This window comes from Rhynchophorus ferrugineus, unplaced genomic scaffold (assembly GCF_030347505.1).
Source record: "Rhynchophorus ferrugineus isolate W39M unplaced genomic scaffold, kcgeb_rfMv2 rfM9, whole genome shotgun sequence".
NCBI lineage: Eukaryota > Metazoa > Arthropoda > Insecta > Coleoptera > Curculionidae > Rhynchophorus > Rhynchophorus ferrugineus.
Genome location: NW_027472588.1, coordinates 40,635,809 through 40,655,760, shown reverse-complemented (window position 1 = coordinate 40,655,760; position 19,952 = coordinate 40,635,809). Strand labels below are relative to the sequence as shown.

Below are 19,952 nucleotides of genomic sequence, written 5' to 3'. Positions count from 1 at the left end.
CGTTTCGTTCGATACGTTCTCCATTATTTAACAGGCTGCGTAACAATGAATGAGAGTGTCTCGAGCTCAACAATAGATTTTTTTCCAAATATGTGTTTCTCACATGTAAAAAATAACTTTTTAAATAAAACACTTAATAAAAAACTTATAATTTTTAAACAATACGACATCTTAATCACAAATCAATTAGGAACACCTAATTAATAATTGTCCATCTATATTTTTACATTTATATTTTTATATTTAGTACTCCCGTTACTATAAGTGTATTTTTTCTTGATAAAATTATATTTAAACACTAAATTTTCCTTAATGCATTTGCCATATTTGCAAATCAGTTACAAATCATTCTCACTACCTACATTTTAACCAAAGGCTCATATCACTACATAGTATAAAACAAAGTCGCCTTTTCTGTCCCTATATCCCTATGTGCGCTTAAATCTTTAAAACTACGAAACGGATTTTGATGCGGTTTTTTTCAATAGATAGAGTGATTCAAGAGGAAGGTTTATATGTATAATACATGCATAATATACTAAGGCAACATTGCTAATTTTAGAGGTTTCTAACGTGATGTCGTAAATTAACCTATTTTTTTAGGCTTATTTAGCAATTAGCAAAAACGCTGCCTAACCCTACGAGTTAGATCAAATTAATGTACTTCAGTATTGTACGCCATAAAAAGGTCTACAAAAAAGTCCGCGATGGTATATGTTTATCTTTTAGGGATAACCCACATTAACCATTTTTATTGTTTACTTTTTACGTGAGAAAATGGCTTATTTACGAAGCTATTTTAAGCAATACGGCATTAATCCTTATCGAATTAAGTACCTTAAATACAGTGTGCAATTAATATAGATCAATATGGTTCCTTACAGCATGTAAATTAAACAAATATTTTCGGAGATATTACAAATTTAAAATTTGCGTTTAAAAATGTGTAATGTAATAAAAATTGTATGAATTTAGATATTCCAAAGATAGCAGGAAATCTTCATAGTAAGTATAGGGGAAGAGGAATTGTTTTAGTCCAAATTTAATGCGTGCAGGCCAAGGGCAGTAATGAATGAACCAAAAATACTGGATCGATTTTAATCATGTTTTCATTGAGTGACATAGGCATATATATTTTATGCCCGTGCAAAGTCGGAGCGGGCCGCTATGTTTTTATATACAACGTTCATATTTTTTCTGTAGTGTATTTAATTTAGTATCAGCATTGCACCCGTGCAAAGCCGGGGCGGGTCGCTAGTATATTCTAAACAATTACAGACATATCTATAAAAGTAAATGTTTAACACTCTATAATCAAAATTCTACAGTTATTGAGACGCAATCTGTTTATGACTGCCAAAAAGATTAAAAAACAACGTTTGCCCGTTTATAATCTCTTAAAGTCGTTAATATTTTGAAATGATCAACAGGCTGATTTGGTAACATGTTCGAGCGTATCAGACAGCATTGTATCTCTTTGCGGCAGGGGACGTGGGTTCACTGCTACCTTGGATAGACTATAGTCGACTTGATGCGTTATTGCAACCCAATATTTGCACCACATAAGTCTAAATAGACTGTATTGTTAATTCATGTAGCAGACCTTTCGATCCTGAGTTGAACTTTGGTCAAAGTTGGTGTAGGACATTCCAAACTACCAGTAGAGTTTTACGTTTTTACAAAATTTGAAGATGTGGAATTGGCGGGGCTAACGGACAAAGATAGGAACCAGGCTTAGCAATAAATCATCCACTCAACGAGAACTGAGCAACACTGCGATGTTTTGACGTCAGAAATATCAATGACGCATATATAAAAAAACTTTGAATAGCAAGATTATATATGCAAGAACACATAGAATACGGATAAGTAGAAGGTCTCCTATATATAAAGATGACCAACTTTTGCGTTTCAAAATCACCAGAGGGTGCGAGAAGCATTTAATCTCAAGAAACTAAAAAGAAAAAAAGTAGTTGAATTAAGAATTTGTATTTATACCAATTCGATTTATCTCACACTAACGCCATCTGTGTAGGCCTGATAATTATTGTGTGATGCAGTTTTACATTTAGAAAAATAACGGCGATCTCCTATATGTTCGTAATATATGAACTTAACTAAAAATGGTTGTTGGTTTTGAAATATTTCACTACTTTATTATAAAATAAACGACGTGACATTTATAAAATGTCTTTATCGTGTCGTATTATATTGATCGATGAAGATGCTTCTGTAAAATAACGTCTATCCCCATTAACTTAACGATTTGCCGTAAAATGTATTTATAAACTGTCCACATCATCCCAGGACCTCTGTATTTATTGCACAGTATCTCGTTTCGTCGGGAGATCGTTATTACGATTTTATATATATGTTATTTCTCCTGTTAATCATCTTTGATGACTTCTCGTCGCCAATAACTATTTTTAATTGATTTATTGACGCGCTAAAACGCCCCAGTACCAAAACATAAAAACCACTCGGGAATGATGAATGCCGATTTCTTAATAACGAGTGCGCTGGATATTTACGGATCGTCTGTATGAGAAAAAAAAGCATAAATTGTCCGTTTGCCATCGCTCCCAAAAGAAAAATTGTTATAAACAACGTTTGGCCGCGCGTTATTTTCGCGGGTTTCAAAAACAGCGTTATTAATGGCGAATAAATCACGTTGAAGATCCCAGTAAAACATAACAGGTACAGAATATTATACGCTCTCCTTGTTCCTCTTTATTCTACCAGAATTTTGATGTACGCGGGAAAAGAGATACGTATAAAATAAAAGCCTCGTTTTCATTTATATTGTTTAATATTATTTGATTTACACCTTATTTGTATAAACTGTCTGCTGTTTTTTGTTATAACTTGCTCATTGTTTAGAAAATGATATATATCTTTAAAAAATTCGCTAATTACTATACTTTATCTTATATATAACAGTTTACATAAAATTAACAGTTCATTGAACAGTTTCAAATCGTGTAATAAAAAATAGAGAATAATATTGAATGGTTGAAGAGAACAGATGAGATTCTGCTGAAATATCATCCTTGTAGCATGTTGTAAATAGGAGGCAATCCTCATTTCCGCCTTTACGATCATGCACAATATTTACATAAAGATAACTTACAAACTGTCGTACTTTTCTCGTGAAAGAAGTCACCAGTCAATACATCAGAACTAAATTATTTACCTATACTCTTGTGTAATTATTTTATTATACTATACTATTTCTCATTTATATTATTTAATATTATTTGATTTACACCTTATTTGTATAGATTGTCTGCTGATTTTTGTTATGTCTTGCCCATTGTTTAGAAAATGATATATATCTTTAAAAATTTCGCTAATTACTATACTTTATCTTATATATAACAGTTTACATAAAATTAACAGTTCATTGAACAGTTTAAAATGGTGTAATAAATAATAGAGAATAATATTGAATGGTTGAAGAGAACAGATGAGATTCTGCTGAAATATAGTGCTTGTAGCGTGTTGTAAATAGGAGGTAATTCTCAGTTCTGCCTTTATGATCATGCACCATATTTACATAAAGATAACTTACAAATTGTCGTACTTTTCACGTCTTTCTCAAGTCTCCAGTCAATACCAGTTGTATAAGTATTTTGTTATACTATACTGTTTTGTTATGTTTATTGCATTCTTTCAACTTTATAGTACCAGTCATTCTAATATTAGGGTGTAATTAATGTTTATTGTTATATGTTTTATTAAAAATTATTATTAATTAACTCTTATTACTAAATGCTACCTTTTCAAAATAACGTCCTCCTCTATTCTTGCACCTTACGAAACCCTTTATAATTTCTTCTGTTATTCTAATATCGCTTGATTCAACTTTCGCTCGACCAATTAATAAAAACAAATGAAAAGTAATTGCCTAATTTTTTCAGTTACTAGAATTTTTGTTCCTATTTTTGAAGCTTTTGGTTGACGTATTGTACCTTTACTAGCCTATAACAAATGGATGGTTAATTGCTATAAAATGTGTGTAAAAATTATAATTACGTTTAGTGTTACTTCTAGTACGATTATCTTCCCTTGTCATACCCTTTAAAATATTTTTATTTGAACAAAAAGAATAATTTTCTTTTATATTTCTTCTTATTGTTTTGAAATCTGCAGCTATTTTGGGTTAAAATTTTGGCATATGTTTATTTCAATCATATTCCTCTTTCCATAGTTTATATATCCTCTAATACTTCAGTAGCTTTCTTCAGTACCCAATATTTATATTAGTCCCTTAAAGAAATCTTTTATAAACATTTAACTAGATCGAAGATGTTTTATTAAAGGTTATCGTAGTAAGTCTCACCCATCAGTGATGAAGCGACCTATAAAATCCTTGTAAACCGTAAAGTCTTTCTGAGATGTGTTTTCTTTGTATTGCTAGAAAATTCGGCATTTATCTCTAAGCATTCTAAATTTAAATTTAATTCGAATTTAGTAACAATATGTTGACTATGGAGCTGCGAGAACTTATTGAACGACACTCTACGTACCATCGCGTATTATACGTACGTTATTAATCAGTATTTTTATTGTATTCAAATAGATAATGACAATCGCGCTATTATAAGAGAGAAACAGCCGCAAAAAGCATCACAGTAAATAAAAAGTCACCATAAATATAAGTCGTGATGTGCTAAATCATACCGGCAATGAATTACAACAGAATGAATTCCAATAAATTCGTTATTGCAACCCAATATTTGCACCACATAAGTCTAAATAGACTGTATTGTTAATTCATGTAGCAGACCTTTCGATCCTGAGTTGAACTTTGGTCAAAGTTGGTGTAGGACATTCCAAACTACCAGTAGAGTTTTACGTTTTTACAAAATTTGAAGATGTGGAATTGGCGGGGCTAACGGACAAAGATAGGAACCAGGCTTATAGCAAGACTATATATGCAAGAACACATAGAACACGGATAAGTAGAAGGTCTCCTATATATAAAGTTATGACCAACTTTTGCGTTTCAGAATCACCAGAGGGCGCGAGAAGCATTTAATCTCAAGAAACTAAAAAGAAAAAAAGTAGTTGAATTAAGAATTTGTATTTATACCAATTCGATTTATCTCACACTAACGCCATCTGTTCTGAGCTGCGAGAACTTATTGAACGACACTCTACGTACCATCGCGTATTATACGTACGTTATTAATCAGTATTTTTATTGTATTCAAATAGATAATGATAATCGCGCTATTATAAGAGAGAAACAGCCGCAAAAAGCATCACAGTAAATAAAAAGTCACCATAAATATAAGTCGTGATGTGCTAAATCATACCGGCAATGAATTACAACAGAATGAATTCCAATAAATTCGTTTAATGATGGTGTTGCGTAAGACGAAAGGCGTTCGAAACAGTTTTAGAAAATGTTCCGTCGATATATGGGTCTTGCCCGATATTTATCAGATTATAATCGTTTAGTGTTTCTGAAAATGTTTGGGATTGTTTTGATTCATATGTATGTGGCATTTTAGTATTTTTTACATAAATTGTTTATATTAGGTCTAGTAAAAGGAAATCCATTATTTTTTCGAAACGTTTACATGTTAACAACAATAACTTATTACTCAACTAACAAGTCAATTGAAAAGTCTCCGGACTGACACATAAATGGCGCTAGACAATGCACCGTGTCACAAGTCAGTGAAAACCATTGAGAATTGCTATGAATTGGGCTTCAAATTGCTTCCTCATCCGCCGTATTCTCCAAATCTGACCCCCAGCGACTATTTCCTGTTCTCAAATCTCAAAAATCGCTCGCTGGGACGAAATTTTCGTCGAATGAAGAGGTGATAGCCGAAACTGAGGCCTATTTTGAAGGAAAGAACAAATCGTAATACAAAAATGGTATCGAAAAGTTGGAGGGTCTCTATAATCAGTGTATCACCCTTAAATGGAATTATGTTGAATAAAAAAAAAAACTAATTTTGCCAAAAAAATGTGTTTTACTATGGTATTCCGGGGACTTTTCAATTGTTAATACAACCAAATATATTTTCATCACCCTTAATGTTAAACTCTGGTGAAACTCACATGTTAAGAAAAACTGTAACTAGCTGAAGCCATAGTACAAGAAAATATAAGCTAGTGTTTTACCAACAATTCTTGAAACCTGTATAGACTTGGTGTATGAGCTTTCGTCAATACGTGTTCAACACTGGGGTTGTACCAGCCAAAACATCTGAAATATCATTAAATTCATATCATATCATCAATATTCTAAAAGCTGATGGTTCGTGGTGCATTCGTAACGACAATCTGCAAAACGACCTGAAGGTAGAAAGTGCCGATAATGTTTTCTAGGACTATGCTTAAGATATGAACAGAGGGTCCATCATCACATCAATATTCTGGTTACACATTAAACAGTGACATAGATGTTAAATTTAAAGTATCTATCGTAGAATAATTACTTTGTAATTTTAAAAATTTTGCATATTAGGACAAACAGCTTATTAGTGTCAATTTACGAGAAATAATAATAATAATGGTAATGAATTTAAAGTAAACCTTATTGTCTAAACCAAAAGGCAATTTATTATCATAAGTTATTGTTCATGACGAAATACTTAGCAGGTAAATTTGTTTAATATTGAACTACTGTTTCATTATTAGATCAAACACAACTTTTGGAACATGATCATAGTTAGAAACAAAACATTTTTGTTTTTTTATTAAAATATCTCTTTGACCATTAAACATATCCAATATCTGCAAAATATGTCCATAAATTTAACCTGATATTTGCATTAGAACACTTTGTATACAATGTAAAGTGATTTATAGCCATCACACTTAATTCTCTATAATGTAAGCATCTAAATAAACTCATTACAACAACAATATTGCTCCATCAGGTTACAAAAAAAACCTGTCAATAACTAATGTCATTAACTGAACGAAGACCGCCATAAAAAGAGTTATAAACACACCTTTCTATTGCAATGTATCGATGTAAGGTCACCACTTGATTGTGATAAACATGTACCAGATTGTATCTGCATTCATTTAACTACTGTGGATATTTGTTCGTGCGATGAATCGAGAGAAACAATGAGGATTTATATAATAAATAAACGTCTATAACTATGTGATGTGTGTGTATTTAATTATAAATCTTGCACAACCTAGAAGAAAGTGATGGTAAACATCTACCGTCTTTCTTTGACCATCACAGTTACGGTTTACTCTTGCGATTTACCAGGAACCTTGATGCCAGCTACACAGGGAACGAGCATGCTAAATAACAAGATACCGGTTAATTACAAAAACATATATTTATTTACCAAAAATAAACGATTATATATTGTTTAGTTCCCATCAATCCTCATTTGTTCCTAAATTATCGCCTTTCTTTGTGGGTCTACTTCAAAATCATGTGGCGTCTTCCTTATTTTCCAACCATTGCAGTAAAAATACAACACGTTTCTTAAAGAAGGAAGTTACACTAGATCGTATTAGGAATAGAATAGGTATTATACTAAAGAACATCATTAAATATAATTAATACTTAATTATTCAATAATTACTTTAATCTTATTGACGGAACATAATTAATATTTGTATTGAGTGATCATCTCAACTCAACTCAGTATAAATGTTTCAAGGAAGGTCCAAAGAAATATAAAGGTTACAATGTTGCTAAACTTATATATTCTATAGCTGGTTAGCAGAGATTCACATCACAAATCTCGTAGTTTGCCATGAAATGTTAACACTGTTAATGTTTTTAGTAAGAATTTATCCATTTTAGGAAGATCACGATATTTTATTATTACGATATTTCCTTTTAGAAAATTTTTGCGTTACGAGTACACTGCCCAAACGAACAAACCAACAACAACAAATTGTGGGTCACCTTCAATATTCCCCATGCACCCTAGAAAATATTCTAATTTCTATAAACGTCTTATTAATTAAAAGATTTATGTTAATAGATAATAAATATAGTTTCAATAAATTGTAACTAATTTTATCTTTCTTGTAGAGGCCGGTTTTTCTCTGTTTCCTGCTCGTTTCTTCTATTTATTTTTTAATATTTTCGTCAGAACCGGATAGCCGAACCTTTTTATGATACTTCTGGATGCATATAGCTGAAGATAAACACGCAACTCTTATTGAATGAAGATGTTCCCTTACGGCAGGTAATCCTAGATCGTTGTCATCTACTAAACATTCTAGACCTAGTGATTTATGTGAGAATAGAGTATGGACATGTGGTATTATAAGGCATCAAACACTTTCAAACCCAGAAGACATGTTAGGATGTATTTAAATAAAATGATCTAAATTAGATAACACACGATATAATCCTTAACTCTGTACCAAACCGCGAATATATGGGTATAGGCATAAAAACGCTAAAGCTCATAATAACGAGGACACATTAAAAATCATCGTGGTCCAGTAGATTGAGTGCGCCTCCCCAGTGTTAGAAGTATTTGAATATTCTTAGTATTGCTTGGGACGTCGTGAGTCTGTCACTCTCTGTCTTATTTATAAGCCTCTTATAAGCAAACTTCTGATATCGGCGTAGTATTAGTCTTCAAGGCGTAAAAGTAATGCTCATAAGTTTTATATCAACCTATATATATATATATATATATATATATATATATACAGTTAGTTTCAGAAAATCTAGTAATAATCTACTAACTAAAATAAACTACATCCATAACGCAAATAGTCTAACAGTAAATTTAGCAACATCCACTCTTCAGCATTTTGACTTGCGGTAGGAATATTTCGCCAACCAATATACGAATAGTTCCGGAAGTATCCGAATTTCTAGTCCACGATGATTTTAATGTATACTGACGTCTCATACTAACGATGAACTATGACCGATCGTCATGGGGAACTTCCGATAAAATAAGCGGATAAGGCCTAGGCAGATATCGATCCGGTCTATCCACTTGTAGAGCGATACTGTGTCGCGATGTCTAACATACTTCTTAGCCACACTCTTCTAGGAACCTAACCAGGATTATACTCGGGCTACTTCTTGGGATAAAGAACCTATGCTCGCATGTATTTTTGATTCCAGAAGGTTATTTTCGTCATATTTTGTTCTTTTCAGTTCCCAAAAAGGAATAATGACCTGCTGGTTATAGTGATGAGTGCCCTAACACCGATAACAGACTTGATCCTATTTAAACTTAAAAACTAATGGTAAAATTGTGTAGATTTCAAGCATTTATTAATAAATTCTTAACATTAACATTAACAGAGTTAAAAATAAATCTAGACGAACATGAAAAAACGAACAGTCAGATTATTCGGACAAAATAACAGTTTGGTCCTATTTAAACTTAAAAACTAATAATAAAATTGTGTAGATTTCAAGCATTTATTAATAAATTCTTAACATTAACATTAACAGAGTTAAAAATAAATCTAGACGAACATGAAAACACCAACAATCAGATTATTCGGACAAAATAACAGTTTCAGCACATTTTATTTACCAAAAACCTCGCGAAACTGGTTCACTGCAATAACCAACCATGTTTTAGCGCGAAACCCAGGTCCAACCTTCAAACGTCTACCAATTACGGTTTTTTCTTTGGTCAGCCAACTAAAAACAACTATTGCAAAATGCAAATAATTTCAAAAATATATAGCTTTCGAAACGGTTGCAAAAACAAAAAACGAAACCAAATACGGCATAGATTGATTTAAATAATTTTAACTAATTCTTGTCTTTTTGTTTTTTTTTTGGTTCGCTAATTTCGAAAATTATAAGGAAAAAGTCAAATCACTCATAGTCACAGCTCATAGTTGAATGATTGGATGTTATGTGGAGATTTAAAAATTGATTCCATCGCTTGTGTACATTATATCATTCACGAATATTTGGGTATGAGAAAGCTCTGTGCAAAGTGGGTGCTGCGCGAGCTCACCTTTTACCAAAAACAACTAGGAGTTGATGAGCAGTGTTTGAGGATGATCAAGCGTAATTATTCGGAGTTTTTGTTCGTTTCACTTCGAAGTCCTATCGACAGTCATCCCAGTGGACTGCACACAATAAACCTGCTCTAAAGCGTGGTAAAACGCAACAGTCGGCTATCAAGGTTATGGCGTCGATATTTTAGACAACAACAAAAGAAAGGGTACTTGGAACATTTGTCGATGTCTCAGTTATCATGATAAAAAACGTATATCTACCTAATGCTGTAGAAAAAGTACAAGTGGCGGTCAACAAGATCTACAACTGGAAAATGCAGCTTAATAGCTTCAAATCATATTAGATTAATAGTAAAGCAACTGTACCGGTTAGTCGGAAGATACTCTATACTTGACCTAAAATCAATAGTCAGATTGGTTTATCAGTGAATCACTAACCCAATTTGGACTTATGAGTTGTATTAAAACATCAAACCAACTAGTAATCTAACGCACCAAAAACGATGTTATGCGAAATCTATTTACAATATTATTTTAACTACTACCAACCGACCAGTTTGAAGTGGGCGCGGAACCCAAGCAATACAAAAGTAATAATATAATTTTGTGATATAAACAAAAAATTAAATTACGAACCAAGCAAATCTAATTTGTTGCTCGTTCTAACTGATGATAAATAGGTTTAGGTAGGTATTAAGCTGAATTGCGTATATCACTACATAGTATAAAACAAAGTCGCCTTTTCTGTCCCTATATCCCTATGTGCGCTTAAATCTTTAAAACTACGAAACGGATTTTGATGCGGTTTTTTTCAATAGATAGAGTGATTCAAGAGGAAGGTTTATATGTATAATACATGCATAATATACTAAGGCAACATTGCTAATTTTACAGGTTTCTAACGTGATGTCGTAAATTAACCTATTTTTTTAGGCTTATTTAGCAATTAGCAAAAACGCTGCCTAACCCTACGAGTTAGATCAAATGAATGTACTACAGTATTGTACAACATAAAAAGGTCTACAAAAAAGTTCGCGATGGTTTATGTTTATCTTTTAGGGATAACCCACATTAACCATTTTTATTGTTTACTTCTTACGTGAGAAAATGGCTTATTTACGAAGCTATTTTAAGCAATACGGCATTAATCCTTATCGAATTAAGTACCTTAAATACAGTGTGCAATTAATATAGATCAATATGGTTCCTTACAGCATGTAAATTAAACAAATATTTTCGGAGATATTACAAATTTAAAATTTGCGTTTAAAAATGTGTAATGTAATAAAAATTGTATGAATTTAGATATTCCAAAGATAGCAGGAAATCTTCATAGTAAGTATAGGGGAAGAGGAATTGTTTTAGTCCAAATTTAATGCGTGCAGGCCAAGGGCAGTAATGAATGAACCAAAAATACTGGATCGATTTTAATCATGTTTTCATTGAGTGACATAGGCATATATATTTTATGCCCGTGCAAAGTCGGAGCGGGCCGCTATGTTTTTATATACAACGTTCATATTTTTTCTGTAGTGTATTTAATTTAGTATCAGCATTGCACCCGTGCGAAGCCGGGGCGGGTCGCTAGTGGTAGAATATAAAACACGAGTAGTATATAGGTTTAATAAGGTTTTGTTTATTTTTCCTCAGTTATTACTACGATTATTATGTTTAAATATGATTATGATTTACTCAAATATGATTTTGATTAACTTATAAATTTTAAAACCTTTTTTTTTTGTGCAAAAACATAAGGTTCATAATTTTTTAACTTTTAGTAAATCGGTCCGATTTTTTTTTTGTTAAAAACATTTTATTCGATTAATCATCGAAGCCGGTCGAACGCAACGATTACTCATGATACGCGACCGAGAGAGGAAAAAACCTGATGAAGTCATTGTGCGGCGACTGGCCCGTACCGCGGAAACGGACCGACCCCGGGGAGAGCGAAGAAGGCTAAGAAAAAACCACACGACGGACCGCCACGAAATCATGAATATGGTTCTCACAAAATACCAGTTTTCGACGCTATTTGGTCAACGACCAGGCTCCGATCACTTTTACATTCGAACAACCTTGTGCCCGACAAATAACCAGCATCGGTTGGCAGCCGTGGGCGTGAATCGGTCTCGACCGTTATCAAAGGCTTCCGAAGGTGTGAAGTATAGATTCGGATTTCGCCTCCAATAAGAGACGACCGGCTCGGCCATTGGTCCAAACCGGCGACTTTGTCGGCGAAAACACGGATTTTGCCTCACTCGCTCACGAGACGGTGAGTCCGGTGGCGTTTGGGTGATTAATCTGCGTCTCGAGATTTATCTAGACCATCGATGACCTTGGCCGATTCATGAACGAGACACTAGAGAGCTTAATACGTCCGTTTTTTTTTCTACTTGACATTAAATGAGAATTAAGCAACAAAAACATAAGCAATTAAAAGTTCTATCTAACATTTAACATTTTAAACATAATCCTTTTTTAAATTTTTTATTACATTACCAATAGCCATTGCGACTAACCTACAATTTATCTTTATAATAACTTAAATCTGTAGTCTATTCAAAGTTATTTTCTACGAAGGTCTTCAAGGCGTAAAATATAATCTGTTTAATTTCTTAAAAGTAATGCTCATAGTTTTATATATAAACATATATATCTGTAGTCTATTCAAAGTTATTTTCTACGAAGGTCTTCAAGGCGTAAAATATAATCTGTTTAATTTCTTAAAAGTAATGCTCATAGTTTTATATATAAACATATATATCTGTAGTCTATTCAAAGTTATTTTCTACGAAGGTCTTCAAGGCGTAAAATATAATCTGTTTAATTTCTTAAAAGTAATGCTCATAGTTTTATATATATACATATACATATATATATATATATATATATATATATATATATATATATATATATATATATATATATATATATAAGTTAATTTCAGAAAATCTAGTAAAATAAATAATTTTTCTAAAATAAACTACATCCATAAAGCAAATAGTCTAACAGTAAATTTAGCAATATCGACTCTTCAGCATTTTGACTTGCGGTGGGAATATTTCGCCAACTATTATACGAATAGTTCCGGAAATATCCGAATATCTAGTCCATGATGATTTTAATGTATACTAACGTCTCATACTACCGATGAACTATGACCGATCGTCATGGGAATCTTCCGACAAAATAAGCGGATAAGGCCTAGGCAGATATCGATCCGGTCTATCCACTTGTAGAACAATACTGTGTCGCGATGTCTATTTCGTCATATTTTCGTCATATTTTGTTCTTTTCAGTTCCCAAAAAGGGATAATGACTTGCTGGTTATAGTGATGAGTGCCCTAACACCGATAACAGACTTGATCCTATTTAAACTTGAAAACTAATAATAAAATAGTGTAGATTTCAAGCATTTATTAATAAATTCTTAACATTAACATTAACAGAGTTAAAAATAAATCTAGACGAACATGAAAAAACCAACAATCAGATTATTCGGACAAAATAACAGTTTCAGCACATTTTATTCACCAAAAACCTGGCGAAACTGGTTCACTGCAAAAGCCAACCATGTTTTAGTGCCAACCATGTGATTACCAATATCCATTTCGACTAACCTACAATTTATCTTTATAATAACTTAAATCTGTAGTCTATTCAAAGTTATTTTCTACGAGGGTCACTATTTAAATGTCGGGATTTGGCAACATTGTTGTCATGTGAGTCCAACTGACGGTTCCATCGTAAAGTTTGACATTTTTGACGATATACGTACTCAGAACATTTTATCGCACCGACGCTCCTTGTTTATTTTATATTTAGTTGAAAGTTTCGTCTCAGCAAAAAAAGGGAACTGAATAGTGAACATTTTCTTGAGATTTTTTACGATTTTCGACGTAGATTATCGCAAGAGTGCATCAGTCAACTTAATTTGACTTCTGGCGATGAAGCTCCATTAAAAACCACCGTGTATCGCTGGTTTAGTGAATTCAATCGTGGCCGTAGTTCATTGTTCGACGAGTTTCATGAAGGTAGTCGAAAATCGGCTCTTGCGAAATGGTTAAGCAAGATCATCATGTCATCTATTGTGAGATTGAGGCATCCCTAAGCATTAGTTCCACTAGCATATATGCGATTTTACAAGAACACTTACCTGTGCGAAAGTTATGTTCGCGTTGGATCCCACACAATTTGATAATCTCAAGAAATTAAATGCCGGTGCTTCGAAAAACGTTTATAAAATCGTGACAGGTAACGAATCATGTATATATTCGTATGAGCCCGACAGTAAGCAGCAGTCGACAGTATGTGTGTTCCAAGATGAACCAAATCCAACAAAAGTTGTTGGCCCACGAACCACTTCAAAGAAAATGGTGGCCTGTTTCTTCGGGGTTATATTGCAACAGTGCCTCTAGGGGATCGTAGAACAGTAAATTCTGATTGATACACAACCATTTGTATGCCAGAAGTCTTCGGTGAAATAAGGAAAACAAACAACAGACGCCGGATTGTTCTTCATCATGACAATGCGAGCTCTCACACATCTGCTCAAACAAGAGACTAATTGAGCACTCAAAACATCGAACTGATGGGTCATCCGCCTTATAGTTCTGATTTGGCACCCAACAACTTCCTTTTGTTCCCATCCGTGAAGAATAAACTGCGTGGTCAACGATTTTCATCGCCCGAAGAAGCTATTGAAGAAACCTCATTCGGAATGGAATAAATGCTTTGAAAATTGATTTAAGCGCATGCAAAAGTGTATCGATCATCGTGGCAAGTGTTTTGAAAACTATGTGTTTTTTTCCTATTTCCGAAATATAAATAGTGACCCTCGTACATACGTCATCTAAATGTGTGACGTTAAAACGTCGTAATGTTGCCGCATCAACTCTGAGTTCTAATTCAGTTTGGCTTTGGCATAAAACAAAATTCAAATGTAAATAAGATAATTAAACAAAAATACTGCTATCAAATATAATTAATTTTAACTTTATTGTAAATCTAGTGCATATATTATAGGTATATACCTAAGAGGGCCCATCTGCCCTATCTTAGCGTCTGGTGTAATAATGTTTACCAGTGATCGCCACAATTTATTAACTTAATGTTTCTTTCATAACAGAGCAAAGGGTGTGATATGTTACTAAAACTTATATTCACAGTATTTTCAACATAAGATCAGAAATTTATCTCATGATAAATAAGTAAATGTCTGTATATTAAAATATATTAAAATAACTATTTAAACACTCACTGAATTTTCTTATATGGCATTTAATTAAATAATGTCTATTAACTTTCAATAATCAAAAAAGTATTGATAACTTTAAATTGCTATATCACTGAAACATTGTAACGAAAGTATCATAAGTAATATTATTTGGAGAACAGTAACAACTTCATAGCATCAAATGTAAGTATACATGATCTATACATGAAGCATAAATATGGAATAATAAATGAAGTAATACTTTTTTGTATATTGAAGCAGAGAATATATGAATAATACATTTTGAAGTTTCGCATGTATGTTAAAACAATTACGAATACAATTCAGAACAGATAATTCATATTTTACAATTTAGAAATGCATATTAAAGAAATCTATTTACATTCATTAAATTAACTGTTGATTTTTCAACATATCTCTAGAGTAAATAATCAAAATAATAAATAATAATACATAAAAACGTATTCATTGATTAAAACGATTTCATTTTTCACATTTCAGGGCCTCTAACATAGATCTAGTTCTGAATCCAAAACAAATGTGTAAACCGTCTAAGCGACTATCGAGAATGAACAAGATATGTCAGAACAAGACGCCAGGACTCATCGACCAGATCACCATGGGCGTGAATATGGCCCTGAACCAGTGCCAGTACCAGTTCAGGCATCGAAGGTGGAATTGTACGAACGCAGGGAAAAGTATTAAGAAAGTTATGTCGAAAGGTAAGGTTCTGAGGAATTTATTATCTTCATTTATACCAATCGCAGCTTCTTTACTAAAAAATCTTTCTGAGTTGTGTATTGTTGTTGAGGTTTTTGTGCTCAATTGAGTGTTTCAATGAATTTGATAATATAACCTGGAAGTCTATTAGTTTTGAGAGGTATTAGTACCTAAAGCTTTAACAGGAATGTATAAAAATTATTGTATTCAAAGTTAAGGCCGTTTTTTGGGGTGATACAACAACAAGTTGGCAGCATTATTTTCGGTAACAGCTTTTTTAACAACAGTTAAGCGTTTACGATTAGTTTCGGTTTACTATTTCATCATAGGACGCCTGAATAATGCATATAAATGGTGCTAATTTATTTATATTCTTTCTTCCTTTATTTTATACAACAAAGGAACGTTTAAACAACAAGTGTACTATAAATGATAACATTCATTTACAGATATGTCGTATATTATTAGGTGCTTGCATTTATTTTGATCAAGGATATCTACTGGTAAAAATGAAAGGTTTTAATATAAACAGTTGTAAGACCACCTAATTTAACTCAACTATTAACAACGTAACTGAATTGACTTGATGGTTTTAATATTTCTAAACATAAAGTATCACAATAGGAAGGAAAAAAGCTACCACGCAAAATGACTTAAAATATAATTTTGGGCCAATTTAAGGGATTAGAACTGATAATGAATAGTTGATCTACTATGATAATCCCAAGTGCAGAAAGTCTTCTACTGCTCCCGAAAAGCCCTATATAATCGTATTTCATTACAACGCTCATCTACACTTCGGAACAATTGTAAATAAAATGGTAAATCAAATTGGAGAGATAAAATTAAATTTAAAAATTTAAATTTAAACTAATACTCTCCGAATAGTCACAAATTCCTCATGGTATATCTTGGATTGATAAAAATCGTCTCTCATAAATTATTTTCATATATGGCAATAACCAAAAGTCAGTGGGGACTAAAATTGGTAGGTAGACTATGTATTGTAACAAATGAATAGAAAAGGACACTGGCGTACAGTGTAAACACTGCTTGGAACATTTGCTGACGACACAGTTATCATGGTAGAAGTTATAGCTCTATCTAAAGCTGTAGAAAAAGAACAAGCAGCAGTCAACAAGATCTACAAATAATCTAAAGACGAAAATATAACCTAACAGCTCCAAATCACTTCATGAATATTGTTTTGCGGCGAAATGACAAAAACCTTATTATATCACTTGATGGATACCCAATTCCTCAAGTAGAATCAGCGTAATACCTCGGCATACATCTCGGTGATAAGTCAAAATGGAAACATCACATTAGACAAGAAGCAGAGCACATTAGACTCAAAGTCAAGCAATTGTACTGGGTAGTCGTAAGATACCCTCAAATTAACCTAAAATCAAAGAGATTAGTTTATCAGTCAATAATAAAGCCAGAAATCAAATAGATATACGAAGAGATCCAAGCGTAATAAACCCGAGTTCTTGCGTTGATATGTGACAATGGATGAATGTGTGGCATGGCTCCATCATTTCACTCCAAAATCCAATCGACAGTCATCCGAGTGCAGTGCACACGATGAACCCGCTCCAAAGCGTGGGAAAACGCAACAGTCGGCTGGCAAGGTTATGGCGTCTGTATTTTGGGATGCGCATGGAATAATTTTCATTGACTACCTTGAAAATGGAAGGACCATCAACAGCGACTATTACATAGCACATTACATGCTGATTCACTAAGACAATGCACCGTGTTACAAGTCAGTGAAAACGATGGCAAAAATCCACGAACTGGGCTTCGAATTGCTTCCTCATCCACCGTATTCTCTAGATCTGGCCTCCATAGATTATTTCCTGTTCTCAGATCTCAAAAGAATGCTCGCTGGAAAGAAATTTTGGTCGAATGAAGGGGTGATCGCCGAAACTGAGGCCTATTTTGAAGCAAAGGACAAATCGTACTACAAAAATGCTATCGAAAAGTTGGAGGGTCGCTATAAGCAGTGTATCATACTTGAAGGGAATTATATTGAATAAAAAAAACTAATTTTGCCAAAAGATGAGTCTTACTATGGTAGGCCGGGGACTTTTCAATTGATCTGTTATTGCTGACAAAATGTTTTAATCAATAACCAGAAGAACAGTCCCATCTACACTGTTAAAAAACAAGTAAATCATTTTGAAAAAGTTGTGAATTTAATGCTGATTTTTTGCACGAAAACTAAAATCTTCTATAAAACCATCAGTTGCGCTAACATGCGGCCCCCGCCGTAAAAGTAGCGTTCAAGCGGCGATTCTATCTCGGAAATCATATTTAATAGCGCTCTTCAGAATTCAAGTGGCACTCCAACAACTTTATTTTCACCGTAATATCTCTCAAATGCTTAATAACTGCCCGAAACTTAAGATATCTCCCGGGACCGCTGACATGCGAACATTATCTCGCATCGACTACCTGCCGAGCCTTATCTACGGGTTAAATCTCCCGAGTTAGGTCTTCGAGAGATCAGGTCCGCGTCGTATCTACGACTTTATAAATATGTCAAATACGTGTAACCGACTCATTTTCGTATATGTCGTTAATTTTTTTCGCGTTTCATTAAAATCACGTAATCTAACTCACAGGTTTCAAAATTGATTCAAAGTCGTAGTGCGCATGCATTTTGCTTAGTTCCAGTGTTCGCCAGAATGATTTTCAGCGCTTGGCGACGAACAGAACACAGTTCCAGGCGCCGCGGATCTGGCCAACAAATTTGAGCGAACCTGGGAAAAACTGGCGCGATCATGAATGACATATGTTTTGGTTTCGAGTTTTTCCTTGTAATTTAATTATTACTATAAAGATGTCTTTGGATGATAAATATGTGTTTTATATCTATTAATGGTTAATAACAATACATATATTTATATAAAAACCTCATAAAAGACACGAAAAATTAAAACATTGATATTTTACTTGCAGGAATCTTATTATGATATTTGAAATAATATTCAACTAAATAATATTCTATTTTGCAAATGGTAATTACAAAAAAAAAACGTGTCAAAAGTATGAATTGTTTTTCTTATCTTCATTGAAGGGAATTACATTCATTAATACTCTCCATAGTACAAAAATGCAATCTTTCAAAATGTGATGAACAAATAAACATGTAAAAAACACCCATTAAACGCACTATACTCAACAATCGGTTCTTAGTTTCTTTCCAAAAAGAACCATATATTCGACCTCATTACATAGTATAAAACAAAGTCGCCTTTTCTGTCCCTATATCCCTATGTGCGCTTAAATCTTTAAAACTACGCAACGGATTTTGATGCGGTTTTTTTCAATAGATAGAGTGATTCAAGAGGAAGGTTTGTATGTATAATACATGCATAATATACTAAGGCAACATTGCTAATTTTAGAGGTTTCTAACGTGATGTCGTAAATTAACCTATTTTTTTAGGCTTATTTAGCAATTAGCAAAAACGCTGCCTAACCCTACGAGTTAGATCAAATTAATGTACTACAGTATTGTACACCATAAAAAGGTCTACAAAAAAGTCCGCGATGGTATATGTTTATCTTTTAGGGATAACCCACATTAACCATTTTTATTGTTTACTTTTTACGTGAAAAAATGGCTTATTTACGAAGCTATTTTAAGCAATACGGCATTAATCCTTATCGAATTAAGTATCTTAAATACAGTGTGCAATTAATATAAATCAATATGGTTCCTTACAGCATGTAAATTAAACAAATATTTTCGGAGATATTACAAATTTAAAATTTGCGTTTAAAAATGTGTAATGTAATAAAAATTGTATGAATTTAGATATTCCAAAGATAGCAGGAAATCTTCATAGTAAGTATAGGGGAAGAGGAATTGTTTTACTCCAAATTTAATGCGTGCAGGCCAAGGGCAGTAATGAATGAACCAAAAATACTGGATCGATTTTAATCATGTTTTCATTGAGTGACATAGGCATATATATTTTATGCCCGTGCAAAGTCGGAGCGGGCCGCTATGTTTTTATATACAACGTTCATAT

The 19,952-nt window shown here is 32.9% G+C and overlaps 1 protein-coding gene across 1 annotated transcript in view; it reads left to right on the top strand.

Moving 5' to 3' along the window:
• The window catches only part of Wnt6 (Wnt oncogene analog 6), an 86,184-nt gene that overhangs the window by 62,828 nt on the left and 3,404 nt on the right, over positions 1 to 19,952 (top strand). The window contains exon 2 of the mRNA XM_076415065.1: positions 15,689 to 15,909. Within this exon, the coding sequence (XP_076271180.1) occupies positions 15,689 to 15,909 (221 nt within the window). The remainder of the gene's footprint in view (positions 1 to 15,688; positions 15,910 to 19,952) is intronic.